This window comes from Centrocercus urophasianus, unplaced genomic scaffold, assembly GCF_019232065.1.
Source record: "Centrocercus urophasianus isolate 14NV4802_14NV808 unplaced genomic scaffold, USGS_Curo_1.0 seq_13, whole genome shotgun sequence".
Classification (NCBI taxonomy): domain Eukaryota; kingdom Metazoa; phylum Chordata; class Aves; order Galliformes; family Phasianidae; genus Centrocercus; species Centrocercus urophasianus.
The window spans coordinates 2197020-2222265 of record NW_024884475.1 but is presented as its reverse complement, the minus strand read 5'-3'; the positions used below and the strand labels follow the sequence as shown (position 1 = coordinate 2222265).

Below are 25246 nucleotides of genomic sequence, written 5' to 3'. Positions count from 1 at the left end.
GGCCACAGTGCCATCAGCCATGGTTAAGAGATGATGTGTCTTCTTCTGATGACACTGGGTTACAGTTCTGACTGTCTCCTAGCATTAAAAAACCACAGCCCTGTCCAGGACTCACTGTTCGGCACTCCCACAACAGAAGCTGGAGCTGTGTTAATCGGATGCTCTTCCCCATGTTAATAAACGGCCTCTTGAAGAGTCAGGAAAAAAATCTGGCAGCTATTTCTGCTGTCTGCAGCTTTCAACATGCTGTCAGTCAGCAATCAGCAAGCTAACTATCTACAGGAGGTGGCAGGACCCAATACAGAAGGAACTAAAGGAGACAGGAAAGGCAGATGTCAAGATGTGAGACACTTGCAATTGGCTCTCTTGATGTGATTATCAAAGCTTTAGATCCACAACCTGTAGGTCAATGTTAGCAAGAGCATTAGATAGAGATGCAGCTTGCATCAATCCCTCAAACAAAGGCAGAAATGTTTGGTTTGCCTCATGATAAGCTTCTAATAACAATGCATAGCACACAGTGATCTAAGAATCTTCAAATCACCATTATTCCCACATTGCAGTTCTTTAAGCATTTTAGATGAAGGGAACTTTACAGTTCCATGCCTTACCCTTTCACCCATTTTCCAGGTGCTTCCACACTTTGAAGACTACCTTTGGAAGCTTGGAGCACCCTGATGCAGGGCAGGAATCTCCATGCTGGGCTAAGACATCATGCAAACAAGTCAGATAGCTTTTTAGGAAAAGGTTAAAGTTGCACTAAGTAGCTCACAGGCTGCTCCTGGGACTGTATCGAGATGGTTGCCCCAACCTGAACAATGCACAGGGAAGGATTAAGTAGGAACTGCCACTGGGCCACACTGCCAGCAGATATTGAAGATCTGTCCTCTGAGTCTGCTGTGCTTCTGCCCCATCCGTGCCACTCAGGGTCAGTACTGCTGACCTGTGCCCTGGGTCACACAGCAGAGCCACTCGTCTGGAGATGAGTGACTCATTATGGAGATAACAAACAGTGATGGCTGTTGGGTTATTTCAACCATGAAGGAAAAGGGCAAAACAGTTAACAGGGAGAAAAACAAGCAGCTACCAAGACCATGCTTCAGCTGAAATACTGGTTAATTATCACTTTCTCAGCAGCCACTCTGATCTGAGAGCCTTAAGTCTCAGAAGCTTTATTGTTCTCGGGTGTTTATATGAGAAAAGATTTGCTAGGGCTGCAGAAAAGACTTTGGCTGTAGCAACCTGCAGAAACTACAAATGCCACCACCAGAAGAAAAACAGGAGTGCATCAAATGAATAATATCATCTGCACTGGTAAAACTGCATGAATAAAATAGTAAGTAACTAGTCATTAGGTAATGGAGCTGCCACTCTACACAAGTTCTTCATTTAGGATTCTGAGATATCAGGAAAGTTTTATGATGCCTGAGTTCAAATCTCAGCTTTATCACAGACCTCTTGGGTACTCTTTAAGTCTTTATCTCTGTTTCAGTTTTCCCACCTAATAACAGTGAATATCACATACTTACCCATGTGACCGAATGCTGCCTGGCTCCCCTGTCTCATTTCATAAGCCTTTAAGTCATTATAATTGAAAAAGGAATGACTGTTACACTTTACTTGTGGAGTGCTTGATGCAGCATTAACTCCTCGTCCCACAGAGATCTCATTTAGGCCAAGGCATCAAGGAGATAAAAGAACTAGGGAAGCCGTGAGGAAAGATGATTAGAACATTGGTTTATAAAATCTGCCTTTGACTTTATTCCTTTACCTTTCAAAATGCTTTCCAGGGATTTCTTCAGCAAATCACTCACACCAGAGAAACATTTCTTCTGGTCTCTGAGATATGGGCAGAGGCAGAAGGGGGTAAAAGATATTTGGTGGGATCATGGGGTGCCAAGTGTAAGGCACAAGACAACACATCACTAAAAGAAGATGGCAAAAGAGTAGCTCGAGGTGTAAGAAAACCTTAAATCCAACTAGAAGATTTAACATGACCTAGGAAATCCCGTTCTAATTAAAAAGTTAGAAAGCTAAGAAAAAAAGCAACGAATGCATTGTTTCCTACAGCCCACTGTCTCAGCATATGTCTCAAGAGGAAAGGTTGTCCATATAAACAAAAACCTGCCCAACAGCAAGAGCCCACAGACAGTGATTCCTCAGTGATGGGACAGCAGTAAAAACAATGAAACAACGATGTGTACACACACCTTAAGGTACTGCTGGATCATGGCTAGTTTCAACCTCTTGACAGCCTCTGTGTCATCTGGATCAGCCTTGACACGTTTCCGGACTACATCCCGTGTGAAGACACCCACACTATTCTGGCTCTCAGCATTGACTGGTTTACCTCGTTGGAAGAACTCCTGAGTCAGGTTATAGACCTGTAAGAGATGGGACAAGGAAAATGGACATTGTGATTCAAAACAGCATCCAAGCCCCCCCGCAGGACGCTTTTTCCTCCATCCAAAATCCAGCATGTTCAGGTTACCTTCCCTTGCCAACCTCTGAGATTTAGTTCATTGCACACCCTGCTCCAACACCACGTGTGACTGCACCCACAGCTGTGCTGGGTAGAAGGAAGGAAACAAGACTTCCCTCCACGCAAAGACAAATGGCCTAAGATAATCACCCTTACTTGCCAGCAACAGCCTACTCACCATACTTCATTATTAAGTTAATATTAACTATTAAGTGATTATTTATTGGAACATGTGTTTTCTATCACTCGCAGAAGAGCAGGTGACATAGTCCATTCAAAGTCCTCTTCCACCTCTGTGTCCCAGGTGCAGTCCCATATCCCTGACATTTTTCAGCCCTGGATTTCCACTCTATCAGCTACTTAAAAGCAAGAAAACAACCATCCACCTTGGCCACCTGCTTGTGGCTGTCCAGAATACATCAATATTTCTGCCTCTTAAGACTCTCAGAAGAGCATGCAGTTGAATCACGGCTCTTCATCTCAATGGAAAAACTCTGAGGAATCTTTTAACAGAGGAAAGCTTTTAAAAAGTGCTTCCCAGAAGGGCAACTCATCCCATTACTGACTTGTTTGCCCAGAATGAGTCACTGTCGTCACCATCCCTGGAGGCTGGGGACATGGTTAGTGGGCATAGTGGTGATGGGTTGACTTGATGACCTTAGAGGCCTTTTCCAACCTTAATGATTCCATTCTCTCACTTACATCTCTGCTCAATTTTTCCCATCTAAGTTGGTTTCACTAAAACTCATCATCTTTCTTTGGAGACAGATGAATTAAGCAAACTGAAGGCTTCAGCTCATAAATAAGCGCTTGGCAGGCAGCTAGCTGTCCATCAAAGGCTCCAACAGCTTTTCATTGTCTACTGATACAGATAATTAATCATGTTCCAGCTTCTTTCACCTCAGTGCTCCTCAGAAGCTTGACTTCCCCTGGGGTTTTAGAAGTACTGTGAATTTCAGGAGGCAAAACGGAAGAATAATGAAGATGGGAAGGTGCTGAGAAAAAACATACAGGAGTGGTAGGAACAAGAGAGAGCAGGTCTGTGAGTAAATGGAGGAGAGAACAGATGAGGACAAGTAAAGAATGAGGAGAAAACTGACAACAAAAACATAGGGGAAAAAAGGGAAGTTAAGTGTAAGAATAAGAAAAATGAGTAGAGGAGCTGAAGATAAGTGAGACTTGCAGACACTGAGACATTAAGGCTCTCCAAGGAGATTTCCAGGTGAGAAAGGTGAAGACCAATGCCCTTTACAAAACAAAGGCTTCCAGCAAAAGAAAGGGAATGGTATCTTGTCTATCTCCTAGAAACAGCAATAGAATTTGGCAGTTTCAGCACCCCATTACTCTCAATCTATAGATTCCCAAGGCCCAGACCATCTCCAGCAAGTACAAGCTGCAAGGACCTTGAGTCAATGCAGCTCAGCTTCCATAAGCTGATTGCACACTATAAGCAGATAACATGATCACAAGACAAGCAAAGCTGTGTTAAAATCCAGCTACCATTTGGCCAAAAGGATACGTGAGCCATGGGTATGTTTTTATTAACTGTTGAACTCTTCATTGCCCAACAGAGAAAAGAGCAGAAATGCCCCCAACTCATTGTGCTCACCAAGGAAAGCTGCTCCTATGGATGTCATCCCATCAATCAGATAATGAATGAGCATGATTGGCACCCAGATTTACTATTTTTTTTTCCTCAGAATCCCTGTTATTTCAGTGCTTTTATCCATTATCAGGAAAGAAGCTTGATAATAGATGACAGCAAATCCCACATCGACACATCCTACATCTGGGTTCAGGCAGTAAAGTTAGCCCAAAAAGCACTACCAGCAGAAGCACAAGAAGTAGAATATCTCAAGCAGCTACACATTTTAAGCACATTTCATCCCTAGTTCTGAGGATTTACATTCAATCCTGAGGTTACATGGGGTTGAAGATGAAATATTAAAATATGATCAGGTGTTAATGGAAAGGGTATGATCCTACAATGGCTTCCCTTCTTCTGTCTCCTTTCTGACTTGCTTGGAAGCATCCAATAACAGGGGTCTCTGAAGGGAACGTGGGCTCTACCAAGGATGTCCCGTCTATTACCTACATGTGTTTATATGTCAGTGCTCACTTACCACAGGAAGAGGCAGTTTCTTAGGAAGAACAAATCTAAATAAAGAAGCTCCTCAGGGCTGAAGGAGGTCAGGAAAGCACATCCCAAGCCACACTTCTTCCTGTCAGCGCCAGTGATGATCCATAGCATTGCCTTTTCCTCACTTTGTTAAAAACTCAAGTGATTTAATCCCCAATCAGCCCTAGACCTTGATGGAAATAGGCTCATGTTGTTACTAGGCCAGACATCTGCCAGTGCAAAAGAAAGGCAGGGAGGGAACTCTGACTCTCGATAGCCCTTTGGTCCACCTCTCTAAATAACACAACACGCTGGAGCTTAATTGGAGATGGCACAAAGCCCAGCACAGGGTGGGGGTGTGAAGGGTGAAAAACTTTGTCATTCTTTGGCTGCATCCCTCCCCAGTGCACAGGAGAGAGATAACGAGGCCATTAATTAGCTGATTGTTAAAGAGAGAGTTCCTGAGAAGCAGACCATTAGGGACCATGGTCTAACTGAGAAGTCTAAGTAAAAATCTACTGCTGGCCAGTAGAATGCAAAACACACGGGCAAGCATAGTGCATTTAACTGAAGCTCACCACCTCCCTGCCATCCTTCACAAATACCTGGGAACTGGCAATAAATGCTTGTTTGCAGAGGAAAATGAGGACTAAATAGTGACAGAAGTGACCCATCTTAACTCTAAGATAGGCTGTCCTCAGTTACACTTTTCCCCATGCACACACAGCTACTCAAGCTGCATACATAACCCCATCCTTCCCACTCCTGCCCCTTTTCTTTGTGGGTCACACATAAGGAAATAGAGTCCTAAACACTTCCCAGCCCCAAGCTCCCCAAATTATCCTATCCAGAGCAGAAAGAAAGATGGGAAGACCAAGAACGTGTGGCATCACACTCTGGTGAACCAGCCAGTGGCACTGAAGGATGTGGTTAGTGGGCATGATGGTGACTGGTTGATGACTTGCTGATCTCAGTGCTCTTTTCCAGTCTTAATGATTTTATGATTCAGTGCTGGTGCACAACTTTTTCTCCTTTCTTTGAGGGCAAATGGACCTCATGGACCTGAATAGTGCCAGTGCTGCACAGTGCAAGGTCTGAGACAGTCTTAAAACAACAGTTGTTCTCAGCTAAGACAGACTCTCATAGGAAACTTTCTGCTATAAAATGAAGATGGCTCAGCTTCCAGTAACCAGATAGAGGCTTCTGTGAGGCACCCTTTCAGCTGTTAGAAATCCAGGCTACTGCAAACAAAAAGAAGCAAAACTCACATAGAAGCAGAAGCCAGCCAAAAAAGATTGGATAAGTGCCTGGAAAAAGCCTCAGCACTCTCCAGATGAATTAGTGAGGCTAAGTTGGAGATACTGGGATACACTGCTATTCACACAGGGGGAATTCAGTATGCAGAGGAAGACCTCACCTTGTTGGCTGCAGTCTCAGTGATCCCATATCTCCAAGTGAAACACTTGAGGGAGATCCTCTGTGCTTTGCACTCACTTGAATGTGGTATCCAAATGACAAAATGACTGAGACTAGAGAAATACACACGGAGAAGCAGAGGTGGAGGCACACACAAGAGCCTAGGCACAAGGCTGCAGCAAAAGGAGAGCAGTCTGAGAGCATGGGAAGCAAGCATGCTGTGCAGGGGAAGGCAAGCATCTGAAGCTGTGACAAATTTAGCCTCTGTCCATTCAGGACTACATTTTCCACTGTTAATGCCAGTGCTCCATTCCTGATTAGGCTTTGCATCATATTTTTTTTTTTTTTCTTCTCTTTTTTAAGTCAGGACAGCTTGTGTCAGTCACAGCCTTTGCTATATGAGTCTTTTCTACAGGGGGAGATGCAGCCTGAGAGATGATGTTGGACCAAGGCTTCAAGAAGGGTCTGGGAGCTCCTATAATGCAATGCAGGAGCCTGACGACAGGGTTTGGTGATCTGTAAAATGATTGTTTGTGTTGGGCAACTTCACAGTATTCTAACACCTATCCTAGGAGATAGAATCCTGTCTCCTAAAAGTGAAGAGTGGCAGAACTGAAGACCAAATTTCTACTGCTTCTTCCCAGCACCCATTTCATCACCAGAGAAAACAACAGGATATTGGGCAGCTGGGACCAAAAGGAAGTTGGAATGGACTCTTGTGAAAATGCAATAAAAAAAAAAAGAAAAGAAAAGAAAAAAAGTGGGGTAAGAAGGAGGAGAGGAAAAAAAAATACAAAAGCACCAGGCTGACTCAGCACATGTAAACAGAAACATTCCCTGCACTTATGTCAGAGGAAAAGGTTCCCAAAGCCGCCTGCATACTGCACATGTTCCTGTCTTCCCCCTCACTGAGGCATTTGTATATACATACAGTCTTTTTAAGTGGTGATTTTCAGGTCACAGAAACCACTCTTCCTGATGGGTGCAGGGAAGAGCTCAGTCTGCCCTGTTAACTCAGACTGTCCAATCTGACACCTTGGAACAAGAAGCTAAATAAAAACATGGGCTGCCCTGCAAGAAATTTGAGCACGCTTTGAGGGACTGAAGAGAAAGCAGAGCAGTCAGAGGCTGCCTGATGTCCTCTCCTTGGGTAAGCTGTCCCTCGTAAATTCTTTACTGTAGAGAGTAGCTGTAGACATTTTTACAGTTCATAAATGTGAAACCATTCTCTGTTTCCTAGCAATAAAGATATCCTGTGGCAACGATAAGCTAATTACACGCTGCATACAGAAGATTAACTTTAAATGTGTTGTTCTCTCATGTCACTGGCTGCCTCCTTTTTCTTGCTTTAAAAGGAAGGGCAGATTTAGCAAATTAATCATTTTTAAAACAATGACACGTTGTTACAGCCTCTATCTTACTGACTGTATCTCAAAGCCAAGTAGCTCTCATCTTTTTAGTCCCTTTTCCTTTCAGAGTCAGCACCTGACACCCTCCCTTTCGTGGAGACTTTCTTAATCATCTCTGAGATAGGATGATCACTGAGCAGTGCAAGGAGTTGGTGGAGTTTCATTTACATAAGTAATGCTGCTCACTGAGGTATTTTCACTTACTTCCTCCTTCTCTTCGATTCTTATATGCTGTTAATCTTGCTCCACATATTTAACCCATCTTTCTTTCTGGCTGGTTGTGGTTCTGTTTTGACCCAGTAGTCTGAAAAAGCAGTTCAGATGAATTATCCCCGCTTACATTTGTCCAGAATGATCTCCTTTCCATGCTGAATTACTAAATAATTCCATACTAAATTCCTAAGATTGCTAAATTCCCCCTATAATGAGGCTTCTTTGAAATTCCTATGACTTTTCTCTAAAACTGATATAATTCTGTGCCATCTCATCACAGATTGCAGTTTAGAGCCCCAGGATATATTACTAAAATTCTTTCCAAGTGAAAAATCCACATCCCTCCTCCACATTCAGTTCTTAATAATTCTTTACAGGCTACAGTGATTTTTCTGTTGGAGACTTTCTAAATTCTGATGGACAGATTTTTAAACAGAAACTATCCAAGGGTAATTCACTCTACTGTGTGTTTATCCATGCATCCGATGCTATAAAGTTCAGTCAGATGAAAATATGAAGGTTGTGGGCATGCCTACAGACCGATGAAAATAATAATGTTTGGCTGTGATTTGGATCACAACTGTGTTGCCCAGTTATATCAACGTAGTGTTGGTGATTCTTATCTAAGAATTTAACACTGCCTTACAGCTTCTTCAGCAGAACTTAATCTTTCCATTAAACATTTATTTCCATTTCCATCTTGCAGTCTCCCTTTCAATGTTTTTAGGTTCTGCATGTGTAATTGTGCGGGTTTTTTTCTCCTGTTTGGCTCTTCTACCACATCCTGAAGACCTCTTGTGTTCAGTGTATATGAGGAGATCAGTAAACACTGAGCAAAAAAAAGTTAGAAAGACTTTAAAGCAAAGCCAATGCTGGCCTGAATCTACAATAAAAGATGTCCTTTTCCTTCTGATGCAGGAAAACTTGCAATTCCTACGACACAGAGTTGACTTTGGCACACTGCACTGTACACTATGGTATTTATAACATCAATAAAATGTCACAGGGCTACAATGTTTAGCTGGTTGTTGCTAAGCTTTTGCATTCTGCTTTGTTTAGTAATTTGATCCCTCCTCTTACCCTTTTCATTAAGTAGCAACTTTCTAGAGCAGATGATTGGGTCTCCCCAGCAATCACTGGAAGCGATTAAATTGACGTCGTGGAAAAATTGTTCAACAACAACAGTAATCCCACAGCAGAGACAAACGGGTTGTGCTTAAGATGATGAGCAAAAACTTAGGGTTGATTTTTTGAAAAGAAATTCAAGACATTACTGGATTTCTACCTCTGTAGAAATAGCAAAGGCTCCCAGTGTTTCATGCAGAACTACAAGCTCACCTAGTAGTACACAGTACAAGCTCACACTGAATACCAACCTCGTTGTATAAATCACTGAATTCTTCAACCACATCTTTTGGGATCCTCTGCCCGTTGTTGGTAAGATGATAAGCCACCCCATTCTTGGAGTAAAGACTGATCCGGCCAACGCTTCTCTCACCATCAGTAGTCTCTTCAAGTAAACCATTGTCTTCTGCTAGATGATAGACTGGGTTTCCATGCGAACCATGAATCCACGTAGCTCCCAGTTCAAAAGTGGCGTGCCCTGCAGGACAGTAAATAAAGCACACCAGTTTTGGAAGCACATTTTTTTGAAAGCATGAAGGGACGCTTCCAACAAAGATACATTACAGTGACACTCCTCTGATACTTAAGGTGAAATACAGAATCCTTTAGGTTCCCAGTTCCTACCATCATTGTTGTCAGCTGCTCTACCTTTGCTACCCTGCCTGTCTAAATCATCTCTCCTAATCCTAAGACCTAAGAACACAACTGAACAGCAGAGGATGTACTGCTCGTGTTGAAGTTTAAGCTGTGTTGAGAGCTGGGGAGGGAGGAAAAGCAAAGAGCTGTAAGGAGCCACGCTGCAACACTGCAAGATATGAGGACACATAAGAAGATAGTTACATAATACAGAAAGAGAATCAAAGAATCATTAAGATTGGAAAAGACCTCTAAGATCATCAAGTTCAACCATCAACACTACCACCATGCCCAAGTATGAGAGAAATAGCATGTATAGGTTACTTTCAGGTACCTGCTGTACTCTAAGGAGGGGATAGAAGCCCAAACACATGGAGAAAAAGCAACGACAGCAGGGAGCAGGAAGAAAAACTGGACTGCCTTGAGACAGCAAGACTGATCTACAAACTGAACCCATTCCCATAATTAAAAATGAACGTTATTTACAAACACGGTTTGTGTTACATTTGGTTAATACTCAGACCAAATGAAATAGAAAAATGCATTTCCATTCCCCAAATGAGGGAACAGATGCCATTTTACTACTGATTCCCTTGAAAATTTCTATCAGGTTCTTTACAAGCTGCAGGTTAAGCATCAAACACATTTTGCCTTCAGCACTGCTAGCAAAACAGAAAGAGTTTGGTCAGTCCCACTGTCCTCCTTTCCTTTCGACTAACAGAGCCTGAACCAGCATTGGGCTGATGGCACAGGACAGTGTTCAGCAGCTGGAAGGAGGTGCTGAAAATAAGCTGAGGTCACGTCTCTTACCCACATTTCTACAGATTCTCAGAAGTCCTGCAGCAAAGTTTAACAGAGCAGCGTCCCAGGCAACAGCACACTGTGCAGCTCACTCTGCAAAGGTGTGCAAATGCCTCATTAAGTGGGATGCTAATAGGATCTGGCTCGATAAAGGAAGGATCAGGCAGTTAGCAGTCATCAGATACTGTTTAAGATGGAAATTGATGCTCAGCTAGAAAGCCACTGCAGCACCACACTCACACAGTCAAGTTTAATAGATGAAAGCTCCAAGAAATGTGGCTGAGGCATTGCCTCAAAGAGAAACTCTACATATAATCTCATTTTTCTGAGCAGACAACAGCCTTGTCATTGAACAGCACAACTTTCCTTCAGAATACACATCAGAAGACTTGAGTGCTACAAGTTCCTTACGTGCATCCTTATGTGTGTCTTATGTGCTCCTAACACAAAGTGTGGGGTTCAGAGCGTGCAGCATCCAGGCACAGAGATGAATACTGAAGACACTGCAAATCCTAACACAGTCCCTGCACACCCAGCCTGGTGGAGACGACTGCTGCACATTGGCAGCCAAAGGTACAAAGCTCATAAATATTGCATGTGGCAGTCACCTCATTAAGGCAATCCTCCTGCGAGTCATCAATGCCAGATCAGTAGCAGGAATAGTGCCTGCTGCGTTATGTCAGGAGCTTGCTCTCTGCAGCACTAACAATCTTCCTGCATGGAGCTCTTATTTATGGGGGCATCTGAGCTTCGAAAGAAGATTGGTGCTCAGTTGCATGAATGATGCACTGCTATTTTCAGTATTTGCACGGAATGTCATCAAATACCAACACATTGAAAATAGTCATTCTTGCCTGTGGGACTTAGAAAGGCACAATCATCTCCAAGTGGATAAGCTAGTCGTTACCTAATGTAAGTCACATGAGCAATTATTTAAAAGTGTCACATTAAAGAACACATTTTTTAAGCAGAGAAAGTTAATTTATAGAAGATTTTTTGTTTCAATCTACTTGGAATGAATCCATCCATACAACAAAAATAAAGTCTACTTCCTACTCTGCAAATGAGATTACTGAGACACAAGCAGCAGTCAAAACAGGCCTGTGCACAACAATACACCAGAGCAGCAGCTTTCCAAAGGAATGCACAGATTGCATATCAAGCCTTCTGACTACGCACAGGAACTCTCCCATTTCCCTTTGAAGCCCTGACTATTCCTTGCGTATCCTGTGGTGAAATATCTGCAGTGGGGACAGATGTCATGGTTCGTGTACAACAAACACACAGTCCAGAAACAGAAACCCTCTGCCTCACCTGTCCTAGAGGGTTCCCCTGTTCTGCTGAAGATTTAAAGCAGATCTTCAGACAAGGAGTGGCTAGGGAAGTGTAACATTTAAATGCTGTTCAGACAGATGCAGATCAAAGCAGTCACATGTTGAAGACCCAGAATAACCACTTTTGTAACCATTTTTGGAAGTTTTGGACAATTCACAAAAATGAGCAGGTCTTGCATGCCCCAGGTGCAATCTTGCTGTTTGGAGCAGTGTGGAATGGAAAAAAAAATAGAACTCAAGATTATACTGACCTTTTGCCTTGTATCAGCAAATAGGGAGGTTGTGGGCACTGCTGCTGCTGAAGAGTTCACCACTCAACATAGCTCCAAAATCATTTAGCTAAAGGGAATGTGAATCTGTAAAGCATGCAAGGGGCCAGGACATGCTCTCACCATGGGAAAAAATTGCATGCAGTCAATCCCTGAACAATATAATCTTGGTACTTGAAAAAGATCACTTGAGTTGGAAGGGAGCTTTAAAGATCCGCTGTCTCTCTTTTGCAATGAACAGGGACACCCACAGCTTCACCAGGTGCCCAGAGACCCATCGTGCCTGACCTTGAGCATCTCCAGGAATGCCTCACATCAGTTAAAGTGATAACCAAGTGGAAGTAGGTTTCCAAGCAAAGGTAAAGAGATGATGAGTAACTAATGAAGGTGTCCAAAGAAAGAACAGCTCTCTGTACTAGTAGCACAGAATTATTTCACAGGTGCACTGACAAAATTATATATTGTTCCCTGAAGATTTCAGATCTTGACACTTCCCTCCTCTTGCAGACACGATCCAGGATATTTTTAATACAGTGCATTGTGTGTAGAGGACACACTTCCCATTTTAAGCTCTATGCCAAGTCTCAGCAGAACGTAAAGTGCCCTATTCAAACCCTGGAAATCAGATTTGCCTTTTTATTCATTTCCCTTCTAAAAGTTCATAGGACATCACTGTTTATTTATTGTGATGAGTTTATACAGTAAAATATAGAAAGTGATGTTAGATTAAAAAAAAAAAAAAGAGGCCAGCAAGAGGCCAAATCTAATAAATATACAAAGGTATCAGAAACAGAATGAGTTAACTGAAATAAGGATGGCAGTTCAGTAGAAGCAAAGAGTTTTTTGCTCTTGAGAACAGACAGGCAATGCCCTCCTAGATACCAAGGGAAAGCTTCACTGACTACTGAGCTGCAAAGGGCTACACATATCACATCATATCATATCATATCACATCATATCATACCATATTATGGAATGGCCTGGGTTGAAAAGGTCCTCAAAGATCATCTAGTTTCAACCCCCCTGCCGTGGGCAGGGTCACCAACCACTAGACCAGCTTGTTCCACTACTTTGCATTTAGAGATTTTACAAGCCCTCCTAACTGACTTGAGAAAGGAAGCCACAGAGGTAGGAAAGTAGGAAGCCAGTATGAAAGGATACACTGAAGAGGGTTTTCCAGCAGCCTGATTCGCAGGGAGCAGTTCTAGGGAAAGTAATGGGGCTATCAGTGAAACAGAACAGCACTGAGCTTGCCCCTTTGCTGCGATGTAAGTCACAGAGAAAGAGACTACCTGGAAGATTTACTGATTGCTTCTAGTCAGCAGTCCAGCTGAAAACAGTGGTGCAAGGTGTCCTTTACAGTTATTTAATCATAGAGCTTCTTTTATAGAGTGAGTGTTATCATCAGTAAGACCTTCATGTACAGAAACATGGTCCATTTTGGAGCAGCCCTCCCTTGCAAGACAAAGGTAAGCACACTCATACCAACTCATTCACCCCGCAAGGAGCCCAAGATGCACATGCCAAGAAACCTTTCTCAAGTTTCATCAAATTAACTTCATAACAATACAAAAACCTGCCAACATTAAAAAAAAAGAGAGCCCAATGGATGAATAATTCCCCTCGAAACACAGCTCTTACCAAGTTTCACACTTTGGACGCGGCCTCCAATTCGATCGGTCGCCTCAAGGATAGTTACATCCGTGAAACCGCTTTCCAAGAGCGCTTTTGCTGCGGACAGGCCTGCAAGCCCAGCACCAATAACTACTATTCGAGGCTGTCGTTTTCTCCGTAGGCCACTACTAAGAGGATCATCCGTGCTGTCTCCAGATATTTCACAACTTTGCATGCCGTCCAAGCTCTCTTTCTAAGGAACCTAGGGAAAAAGCAGAGAAGCGCGTTGAAGGAACCCGGCTCAGTGGTATCCTCATCAAAATCTCAAAGAACTCTGCAAAAAGAAAAGTTCAGCAGGAGAGATAGTGCACTTGGGATGTATAAGAAGGATAACTGAGGTCAAATTGGGTTGCAACAGCCTTTTGGACTGGAGCAGGCTACTGGAAACTGGAGAAATCCCCACCCTCTATTGCCATGCAGACTATTTCCAGTGAAGCCAAAGGATTTTCAAACTCCCATCTCTTAATATAACCTTTAGAAGTGGCAATTTTGTGGTAAAGACTCTAAAAGAATGAATGAGAAAACCACATACCCACTGCTGACATGCTCCACAGCACACTAATGAAGCTTCACTTTGCCTCTGTGGCAACCACAAAGCACCAGCTTCAGATCACATAACGATGGGATAAGCTAGAGAGGATTTAGCTCAAAGCACAGAGCTCAGATATCAAAACCGATCATTACCTAAGTGGTACAGATGGACAAAATGCTTCAAATGACGAAAGCCAGCGAGAGACAGTTCAAAAATTCACAGCCATGTGATACAGATCCAAGAGCCAACATTGTCCTGACAATCAGGAATTGCCTTATTCTTAGATGAGGAGAGGTTCAAACCCACAATAGACCTGAGTAGAACAGCTTTACCTACCCAATATATCCAAATCCTTCTCCAAGCAGTATCCCGTGTTTTGCTTTGCAGATTCCTAAAGGCCATCTTTTTAACTGTGTATGCCATTACTTCTCAAATCCCATTGCCCTATTACAGTACACAACCTCAGCTTTGTATTTGAGGGTAGACCTTAATCAGAGATTGCCAAGTAGGATGCCATTATACACACATGTCAACGTCAGGACATTTGGCTCACACCAATCCTCGAGAGCACCAAGAAACTGGGCACAAAGTCCCATACTCCTCCAAGTCCAAGAAGATATCAGTCCTGATTGACAACAAGAAACACACAGCCCTGGATTCTTCAGCTCAGGCATCAGACGGCGCCCAACAGTTTTGGACAAAACATGTACAAAATTCCCAGGTTTCTTACTGCTCTCCTACCCAATACTTACCGAAACCCAAAAAGTTACTATTGCTGCTTACCTGCTTCCAAGCTGCTGGATGCTCCTTTCTGAGCTCCTTCCCAATTCTCCAAACATCTGGCCAGCATCAAAGACTCCTGTTACTCCCTTGCATCACCAGGAGAAGTTTCAAACCTCTGTGCTTGAGAAACTGCTCAACTATTTCCATATATGACCCTGCGTGCTAATTAAATACAAGGCAACAGTGATTTCATTTGGAGAGTCCCTTTTACTCTGGGATCTTAAAGTATTTATGCATGTTGGCCAAACATCTCCTGCCCTCCGTAACGAAAGTGACACCAGACTGCAGTCCATAGAGATTTCAGCAGTGGTGTGAACAATAAAGTTGTCCTTCTGGTATTCCTGACAACCATTTTGAAAATGTGTAGTTTCAGCTTGAGCAGCTTCAATTCAATTCACTCTATGTGGGCTTACCTGCAAGGGATAGCAGCACAGTGGCTACAACAAACTGTCCGTGCAGTGTGCTCCAACTGCCACCAGGCAACGGAACAGGTGACACAGAGCCACATCAAAAACTGCCACTGCTGTTAACAGCCATCACCTCCTGATGTGCAGATCTTGGCTGGCAGATATTTGTCACAGGGAGCCAGCCACAGGTATTTGAAGAGTTATTTCCAAGCCCAAGTCAAACACGTCAAGCACTCAGTGCTTTCTAGTCCATGTGTGGTCATTTGGCAGGTAGGAAAGCTGTGAGCTGCCAACACGAGGTGCTGGACTTACTGCTGAACAAGCCGTCCTCAAAAGCACTGCAATACTTTGAGGAAGTGGTAGCAAGAACATTTTCCCCCTGGTTTTGCAATCATCAGAAAAGTTCTGGAGCAGGAAGAGAGGAGGATGCAAAGCTCCCTCCCTACAGCAAGCGATGAATGGGTTAAGATCCCAGCTGCACACAACTTCCATCATTGCTCATCTTCTCTGCAGATTAAGTGAAGCCACTATATTTCATGGGACTTTGTACCAAAGCTTCTCAAGAAGCAAACAGCCCATGGATCAACCAGTACTACCTTACTTCCCAACCCAAGCATGCCAATTTATTGACTTTTCATCTAACAAGGTAAGAAGTGAGATTTCTTCGGGTTCTTTTGAGATCTTTAAAATTGGCCATGAACACTGGGACCTCTTTACTCAAAGCCTCAGGGAAGTCCATCACTGCGTATGAAGGGCAAAGAAAAGAGTGCCTAAGAAAGGCCATAGAAAGTCATATTGAAGAGTATGATTGGTACAAATAGGAACAACGCTCTCCTAATTTAAGGCCAGAAAGGTTCCAGCAGCAAATCCAGTAGGGATGTCATATAGTAGAGCCAGCATCCACACCTCTGGCTGTAACAACCCCTGCGGTCTTCTTCCCCTTGCATTTGCCTGCTCCTTTTTGAACACCTCTCTACTTCTGGCCTTCACATCAGCTCTGTGGTGAGGAGCTCCACAGTCTAATAATAACCCAGCCCTTAACAGAAATGCCTTCCAGACTTATTACAAGCCACAGACATTTTACAACGCTCTCCACTTCTCAACCAGTCTCCAGACAACACATCAATGCAAGTGCTTAGTTGCCACAGTAAAGAAACATCTCTTCTGCCACCTACACCCCATACGAACAGCTGTAGCTCAGCTTTTTAAGTGCAGCTTTCCTAATCCTAGCTTTGGCGAGCTCGTGTGAATTCTTCGCATGAAAGCTTCAAGAAAATGTTTTTCCCTCCTGTTTCAGAATTTTAATACTGGATTAGGTGAGCTGTCTAGACAGATGAGAAAATAACAGGTTGTTTTGTGTGTTCAGAATCCTGATTTAGAAACCACTTTTAATTAGCCAACAACCTTTACTGCATGATCAGCAGGGGAAGGCAATTAAGATTTAGCAAGAACCTGGACTTCCCAATCAAATGCACACTTCATTGTGAAATGAACAGACAATAAAGCATCTATGAATCCCCACTGCACTTGATTTTAGTATTATTTATACAGTGGGAGGTTCATAAGTAAGATAAGCACATAAAATACCTTATTTTTTTAGTGTGCGATGCCCTACCGTCATTATTTGCCAAGCCACCAGCCAGGGTTACACCCAGTTATGATATTTATATGCACATCATCTCCATCGTGTCTTAAAAATGCAGCCTTGGTCCTCTTACCTCTTATTTATGAGTGCCTTACTCATGGTATTCTACTCAATTCATTTCTTCTCACTGTCCATCATCATGCTGCCCACACCTCCCTCAGTGCCACTACCCTTCATTTGCCCCTTCTCACTACTGTCCAGTTACCCCCATTCCAAAAAATATCTTTAAAAAAATCCCTGAAAACATTCCCAAGAAAAGACCTGTGGTCAACTGCTGCTTCCCAGCAGGCAAATCTTTACAGCAATTTACTTTCTCCAGTGCTCATTGCTGGATGACCAACTTGGAATCTTAAGTTTCCATTCCTAGCATTGCTCCCTGGATGCTGGTATTATCTTCCTCTAAACCAGCAGCAAAACCACCAAAGTTCAGAGGTGTGTCCACTTAAAAATTCTCTTCTAATTTTGCCAGCAAAAACTGGCACAGCTCACAAGGAAGAAGCCAGGGAAACAGGGCTGTTCACAGCTGCCATCCTTATGACAACAATACTCTGTATTCTTCTAGGACCCTTAAGGGAAAGGTCAACGAGGTTCAGACAATATAAAATACAAAAATAAAATAAACAAAAACATTTCTCAAGGAAATCTCCTATTCTTAGCTCACCCGTATACTACCCTCATGGCAGCACTGTCGTAGCTGTGATGACACATGGCAATGCTCTGGAAACAAAGCTTGCATGCTTAAAAGTTTGTCTATCAGCTAGTTTAAAGAAAGACCTTCCTCCTCCTTCAGGTTTTGCTTCATATCACACAGTAAGTTATATGCAAGCAGGGATTGTGAGCTTCCACCATGCCACAGACAATAATAATGGTCCCTTGAGGTGGGACTGTTCTCCTCAGTTACATTTTGGATGTCAATTTTGCATCAGCTGTCTGCAATCTGTCCATCAACGGAGGCCACCACAGGGTAATCCAGCCCGCTGATTTTCACAGGATCACAGAATCACAAAGGTTGGAAAAGACCTCTAAGATCACCAAATCCAACCCTCCATGCCCACTAACCATCTCTCCAAGTGCCACATCTCCAAGGTTCTGGAATACCTCCCAGGCTGGTGACCCCATCACCACCCTGGGCAGCCTGTGCCTGGGTTCCCATTGGGTCTTCCTATGCTAGATATTAAGCATCATCCTTACTCAGCAACCTAAACAACAGCATTCACTGCGTTTGTCTGAAAGGAACTTGGATTAAAAAGAACAAGATCTCACTTGATAGGAAAGACTAAATGGAAGCAGAAAAATCCACCCTTACTTTTATTATTATTTGAATTGCAACTATTCAGAATACAGTCAAGATATGACAGGGCACTACATATGTGTTTGTAATGGAGGTTCATTGCTCTCAGTCCAGAGAGTGTTTACAAACAATGAATACTTGAAAGCAACCATCTAATTTAATCCAGGCAAAGATAAAGCGAGATTGAGCAACCAAGAGCAGAAGCCAGACCAATTCAGAAACAGAACCAAAATGACTATTTTGAATAGTGACAGTAATCAGCTGCTGAAACACTTTCCATTATAGCCAGTAAGGATATTATTTGAAGCTTTTAAATCAGAACTGAACCTCTCAGAGGCTCCAGAACCACCTGGATACAGAGTATGGTGCTGCAAGTTAGCATGGTGCTATAGGGACAGTGCACACACACGGGAGGTTTCTAGTGGTGCCTAAGAAATGGGAAGTAAAAAATAATAATTAAAAAAAAAAAAAGCAAATTTTTGGATTCTGTTTCAAAAGCTTTTCTATAAATTTTTTTTTTTTTTTTTTTTTTTTGTCCTAATAGCTGTAATGATCTCCATTATTTCATCAAATGCATACAAAAGAATGGCAATGCTGCTGGCTGTGGTTCTCCCCAGCTCCTGGCACAACAAATGCCCGTTTTGTAACTTCTTCCCTTTTTCCCCTTTCATCAGCCTTCTCAGAAGCCTCTTATTTCAGGATGCTCTTTCCAAGCTCTCCAGGCTGTAAACATGTCAAACTGGAAGATCCTTCTCTTTCTGCCTTCCCCTCACTCCTCTCTTTCCTAACCCAGCCAGCTCCCTGCCAAACTCACTCACAGCCCTTTTCAGAGTCATTTACACCATCACAGGTAAAGCACGGAAGCAGAAGGCAGGAGAATTATTAATTGAACTTAAGCCCTCCACATCAGTCAGATGCATGAGCGAATGGAACAGGCAGCTGTTAAATCTGCCTTTTGTTCCACAGTTGTGCAAACACCGACCCAGTGAGATTGCAACAGGTTTACTGCAGTGGAAGCAGGCACGCCTTGTTTGCTCTGCTACCTGGAGAGCTGCAGGAGCAGAATGGTCCTCAGCCATCCACAGACACACCAGGGCCCTTCCTGAGCTTGTAAACCTGTGACACCGACAGCACATGCACCAGTGAGATCGAGGTTAATTCGTGTTGGCTGCACATGCTGGAAACTCACCTCCTGCAGAGCGCTCTTTCGTCACCATTCTCCTGCTCAGGCTTTATCCAAGGCAACATTTCAGTCTGAACAAGCTTGCCAGCTGGATATGGGCAGCAGGAACAAGTCACCCAGCCCCAAAGCAGTCCTGCTGAGCCCTCCTGCAGGCAGCAGGGCTTGCTAGAGGAGACCCATTTCGACAGCTCACCAAAAGTGGTGGTCAGAGGCAGCAATTTTGAAAGCAGAATTTTCCAGGGCTTGAAACACAGATCCTTGTGATTTTTTTTATCCCCCATCATTGCAACTTCAGCCCCTCGCTCCTCAGCACCTCTTCTTGTGCTGTTCATCTTCCCCACAAGGCACAAAGAAGCCAGGCAGCCTTTCGCAAAGACAAGCCAGCATTTCCACTACCTGTGCCCTGCCTTATGTTTCTGTGGCTGGAATTTATAGGGGTGGCTGTGAGAGAAAGGCAAGTTTGAACCTCAGTTCATCTATAGAATAACAGAATCTCTTGACTGGAAGGGACCCTTAAAGGGCATCTCATCCAAATCTCCTGCAATAAACAGGGACATCTACATCTCCCAACCCTACAGGGACGTTCTGAGGGTTGGGGCTTTTCAGTCTAGAGAAGGCTTTGGGAAGACTTGAGAGCAGCCTTTCAATATCTGAAGGGAGGCCACACGAAAGAAGGGGACAGACCGTTTAGCAGTGTCTGTTGCGACAGGATAAGGGGAAATGGTTTCAAACATTATCCTCAACTTTCTGAGATTTGACCAGGTGAAAGCTCAAGCCGTCAAATGTGTCTCGAGGCACTGAAAATGCTGCCCTTCAGCAGTGCTGCCCTTAACAACAGCATCGACAAGCCCCACTTACAGACTGCTGACCCACCCCAGTGACACACAGTGCACAGCTGGATCAGACATCAAGGAAGGAAGCACAGTAATAACACACCATGTGTATTCTTGGACAGCAGCATGAACAGGATGCTTCCCATTTTATCTGTACGCCAAACCCTCAGCCTTCTGCCCCAGGCCTCCTCAGCATCAGTTTTTGGAAAGCAGCAGAGACGTTCAGGCTGATTTGGCATTCTTCTCCCTCCTGAAAATACCCCCAAAGAGACAGATGGAAATCATAGCATTAACTTTTGCCTATCCAAACTCAGGTCTCCTCTAGTCTAAGAAAATGACCTTACCTGGGCTGACGAGATCTGTAACAAAGCACTTCAGGTCTTAACTACAATAAGACCTCACTTCCAGCTATTTCACCTGTACGTGTTGTATTTAAGACAACTCACCTGTGCAAAACAGCTCAACTAGTAATGAATTTTGGGAATGCATTGGCACAGCTGCCCAGTGAAGTTGTGGAGTCACCATCCCTGGACGTAGTCAAGAACCCTGGAGACATGGTTAGTGGGCATCGTGAGGGTGGGTTGGGGTTGAACTTGGCCATCTTAGTGGTTTTAATGATTGTATGAATGAGAAACAGCCCAAGGCTGCTCTTAGAATCTTAGAGTTGAGGTCGTGAGACCTTCTGCAGGCCACAGGCTCCAACGGCAGCTCCATTTGTAGCCCTTACCCTGCTGGCCTTGAAAATGAAGCAGAAATGTCTTAAGTTCTCCAACACAAAAACAGAAAGTTCTGAGAAACAGCATTTTTCATTTCTTTGCTGAATCAACACTCTGTAATAAGAGCACTTAGTTGAGGCACAGTTGAGGCACTGGGCACCTCATTCCCTGAGCAGACAACATTTACTGGAAGCAATGTTGCAAGAAAAGACACAGCTGTATGGTATCTGCATCTCTGAGTGCCCAGCCCAGCAGCACATGGACCATGGGAGATGTGAACACAGAAGAATCTATAATAACACACTCTTTGAGACAGAAAGAAGCTCAGGAAGCCTCCTCTACACTTCAGGCTCATCACAAATTAGCTTATTGGGAAAATCTCTACACTTTTGAATGCTTAGAATAGAAGGTTCTTTTGATTTTGGGGTTTTTTTCTTAAGGGTTACCAGCTCGTGCTTTTCATCAGGAGACCACTGCACATACTTTTACCACTGCAATCCCACTTGTTTTAATGCCTCAAACATCCCTCAAGTCAAATGAACTCGTTCAAAACTGATTCATACCAGTGCTACTTTTTCAATTGAGTAGCTGCTGACAAGCAGAATATATTTAACAAGCCCCAAGCATCTTGGCATGCACTGGAAAGACTTCCTATTATGAGGTGGTTTTTTTAAAAGCCAACATATGGGCAGAGCAGGTTGTCTGCCACAGGGCATTTCCATACAGCGCTTGGCACTAACCAGACTGCAAAGATATCCAAAAAATAAACTAAAGAACGTCATGCCAAGAACACAGGGAATGAATCACACCATTTATAGTGCTCTGATATAATCCTCCATTATGCGTTTTTTCAAATCCTTCTCATCCGAGGGAAAAGAAAATAAATCAAAATAATTGGCTGGCCTGCGGCTGATTCTCAAGCCTGTTCCTTTGGCTGAATGGCAGCATGAGAATAGAGCAGGTTCAGCCAGCTCCCAGGTGCTGGGAAGGGAGCAGGGTATCTTCAGTATCACACGTCCTTCTGACAGCATGGTAGAATGCAGCCGGTCCAGCAGGTCAGCACCATGAGATGTGGGCTGTAGAGCTCTTCCTGCTCACACAGCTGATGAGAGCAGTGCTTGTGCCAAAGGCTACTGCCTTACATAGGACACATTCTAAGGAGTCACAGCAGCAATAAAAAGCAGAGCCAATAAATCCTCTGCTCTACAAATCCCCCAAAGAAAAAACAAGTAGAAGCTGCAGCTGGCACACCAGCATGCCCTTTGTTTTAGGAGACTGTGGGGATAGGTACAAGGGCTCCCTTAACGAGCAGACATCTCACAACATCTTCTCCATCACCAGAGAGCTTACTCTGTCACAACACTCTGCTCCCACATCAGGAGCAGCCGGAGAAAATAGGGGCAACTGAATGGTATCCAACCTGCTGCAGTGAATGGGATATTCCTATCACAGAATCATGGAATAGCTTGGGTTGGAAGTGACCTCAAAGATCAAATTCCAACCCCCTGCCACAGGCAGGGCCACCAACTTCCACATCTGGCACTGTCCAGGTTGCCCATGGCCCCATCCAACCTGGCCTTGAGCACCTCCAGGGATGGACGGGGCATCCACAGCCTCTCTGGGCAGCTGTTCCAGCACCTCACCACTCTCTCAGTGAAGAACTTTCCCCTGACATCCAATCTAAGCCTTCCCTCCTAGAGCTTAAAACCATTTCCCCCTTATCCTATCCTAACCCTAGTGATGGGAATCATGATCTAACCTTGAATTCTATAACCCGTGGTGGTAGAAGTCATTGTGTTTCTGCATACTACAGACTATCTGGGACTCACCAACCCCGTGATTTGGCTAGAACCTCAACGAGCAGAGCAAGACGCAGAGGGCAAAGAACTCAGGAAGACAGCTGTTGAGTTACCTGAGACAAACAACCCAACTGGACTCTCTTTTACTGTGTACCTGCATTGTTGTTCAGGGTTAGTTTGGAGACTCAACACAAGCTTGGCAAGCACTGGCTGACCCACTGCTGGGAACCTTCCCCTGATTTCCAGCTCTCAATGACATTTAGCACTAGGAGGCATCTGCTGCTTTTATGCTTCCCGTCAATGGCTTGGTGTTCAGGACTGTAAAAGGAAGGAGAGAGAGACAGCAAACTAAAGAAAAAAAACAGAGGTAACAAGCTGAAACCACTGTATAATGGATCAGAACAATGCTGCAAACAAGTTTCCTGCAAAACTAATGTTCTGACTGCCAAAAAGAGCTGTGCCCTATCCCATCTGCACAGCCATGCGATGTTATCTTCACCACCCTACTTCTCTCTTCAATTGTTTGGGAAACTTAATTGATAAAACCCAGCCTTAATTAAATAGGAAACATGCCCATGTTTGCACAACTCAGAATACAATGGGGTCTCAGTCAAATAAACACTGGTGTCCCTGTTGCATTTGGGAATTCTTTGTGGTTTGGGGTTTTAAATTCATTTCAGCAAGCTTGGGAGCAAAGTTTCAACAGGAATCTTCTCCTCCTCCTATCCTGCGTAATAGAAGGGTGAGACAGGGAATGAATCCACGCAGTGCTCCGCTCCAACTCAATGTGTACATGAGGATTATTTCAGGACACACCATATGAGACATGCTACCCCAAAAGCAATTATATTTTCTCACCACTTCTCAGAATCCAGACCCAACAAACTGCCCTGAAATAGCAACACAACTTTCTAAATAACGTCGTTTATTCCCCCTGTTTGAAAACAACACCCACACTGAATCTTTGATTTCAAGCCATCCCCAAGCACTTACCACATCTTTACCATTCAAGCCACAGGGAAAATCATTAAATGCAACAGAAACACTAGGGGATGAGAACCAAAATCAGAAGAGCCAAACGCTGCACTGATTTTCTCCCACAATAACTGGGCTGGCTTCATCCTGCAGGAGGGCAGCCATGAATCCAGGAAATCTGTGTCTCTGCAGGTGGAGCAGTTTCCAGGGGACTTATCTCAGGCTGTGCTCTGCTGGAATATCACTTGCAAACAACTGTGCTCCAGCTCTGAGACAGCAAACACAAGCAGGGCTGGCTCAGCATGCTGTAACACACAGCTTTCTCCATTCAGCTCTCTGCACTGACACGCTCACACATCAGACAAGAGCCCAAGGCAGGGGAAATCAGGCTGGGAAGTGTGTTCTTAGATCTCAGTGAAGTCTAGGCTGTGGCTGGCAATGTTTTTCTGAGATTTTTACCCACCAGAGGCTTCCTTTGAAGAAGAAGGGTGCTTTTCCCCATGCTCCTTGAAGTGTGGGATTTGCATATGCCACCTCCCTGTGCTGATGTTCCTAATGTTTCAGTGCAAAAGCACAGACATCAAACACTGTCTGCATTCAGGTCACCTCGATGTACTCGCTGAAATTCTGTGACTGCCATATCCTACATGGGAACGTAATGAATAATGCAGCAAGCCACCCTGCTGAGGGATTTCCCTGCTGAGTGCTCACACGGAGGCACACCAAACAGAGCAGAAAGCAGAAGCAGCTGGCAAAAGACAACGGGTGGGAGAGGGAAGCAATGAGCAGTGACACGTTTAGCGTTGTATCTACCTTGCTGCAAACATCAAAACAAAGCCCGATGATGAAACGTTGTCCTCTGGCTGAGTTCTTGTGCTCTGGGGTTGCTGAATGCCCTGCAGGGAACAGCAGCCCGAGTGCTTCGGGACGTGCACAAGTGATGGATTATCCCCCTCTGCAAGGTGCCTTTCATCCCTCCTGACACATCTGAGCTCAAAAGCATTTCGCCTCTGCGACGATCAAGACATTTTACTGAAACAAAGGGAAATTTGGTTTTGCTCTTTTTCATTAAATCCTCACAAACCGCTTTACAGACTTAAGACGAAGCACTGCACAGAAAGGAACAAATGAGACAGATAAAAACACAGGTATTTTAGATCTGAAGTGGTTTCCACAGAGCAGGAAGGCTCATCATGTGGAAAGCGGCAAGGAGTGGGAATGGAGACACTTGTGTTTGATCTGCTCTCCCACAGCTTTCTCACATGACGAGGGTAACAGAATTACAGCCCTATCCACAAAGCAGCTAAAAATACAGTGAAGTTTCAGTGTATCCAGATGAGAGCTCATTGTGCTCAATATGGCTTGCCTCATCCCTAACATACTTCAACTTCGGCACGTATAAAACAGCATTAGCACCTCGCTGTGCCAAAGAAAGCATTTTGACTAATGCCCTGAAATGAAAAAGAATTAGTATAAAGCACTAGATGCTCAACGGGGCTACCGAGCAACGTGGAAGTCAGGAGAGATAACGAGCCAATGAATTTCAGCTCACTTTCTGCATCCCTCCTGTACCGACACACTGAAACTCACAGAGCCTGCATGTT

General features: G+C 43.9%; 1 protein-coding gene and 1 long non-coding RNA gene across 4 annotated transcripts in view; one reads left to right on the top strand and one right to left on the bottom strand.

The window, feature by feature from the left end:
* The window catches only part of SMOX (spermine oxidase), a 53958-nt gene that overhangs the window by 7338 nt on the left and 21374 nt on the right, over positions 1 to 25246 (bottom strand). For both annotated transcript variants that reach the window (XM_042812912.1, XM_042812911.1), the window contains exons 2-4: positions 13446 to 13680; positions 9016 to 9242; positions 2211 to 2384 (exon numbers count right to left, since the gene is read on the bottom strand). In XM_042812912.1, coding sequence (XP_042668846.1) covers positions 2211 to 2384; positions 9016 to 9242; positions 13446 to 13653 — 609 coding nt within the window. In that variant the 5' untranslated portion in view covers positions 13654 to 13680. The remainder of the gene's footprint in view (positions 1 to 2210; positions 2385 to 9015; positions 9243 to 13445; positions 13681 to 25246) is intronic.
* LOC122157324 overlaps positions 1 to 25246 on the top strand; it is a 51380-nt gene that overhangs the window by 21689 nt on the left and 4445 nt on the right. The window contains exon 4 of one of the 2 annotated variants that reach the window (XR_006167856.1): positions 6433 to 12039. The exons of the other annotated variant lie outside the window; for it this stretch is intronic. This is a non-coding gene — a long non-coding RNA (uncharacterized LOC122157324). Of the gene's footprint in view, positions 1 to 6432; positions 12040 to 25246 lie in introns of those variants that run through there. 2 annotated transcript variants of the gene reach the window in all.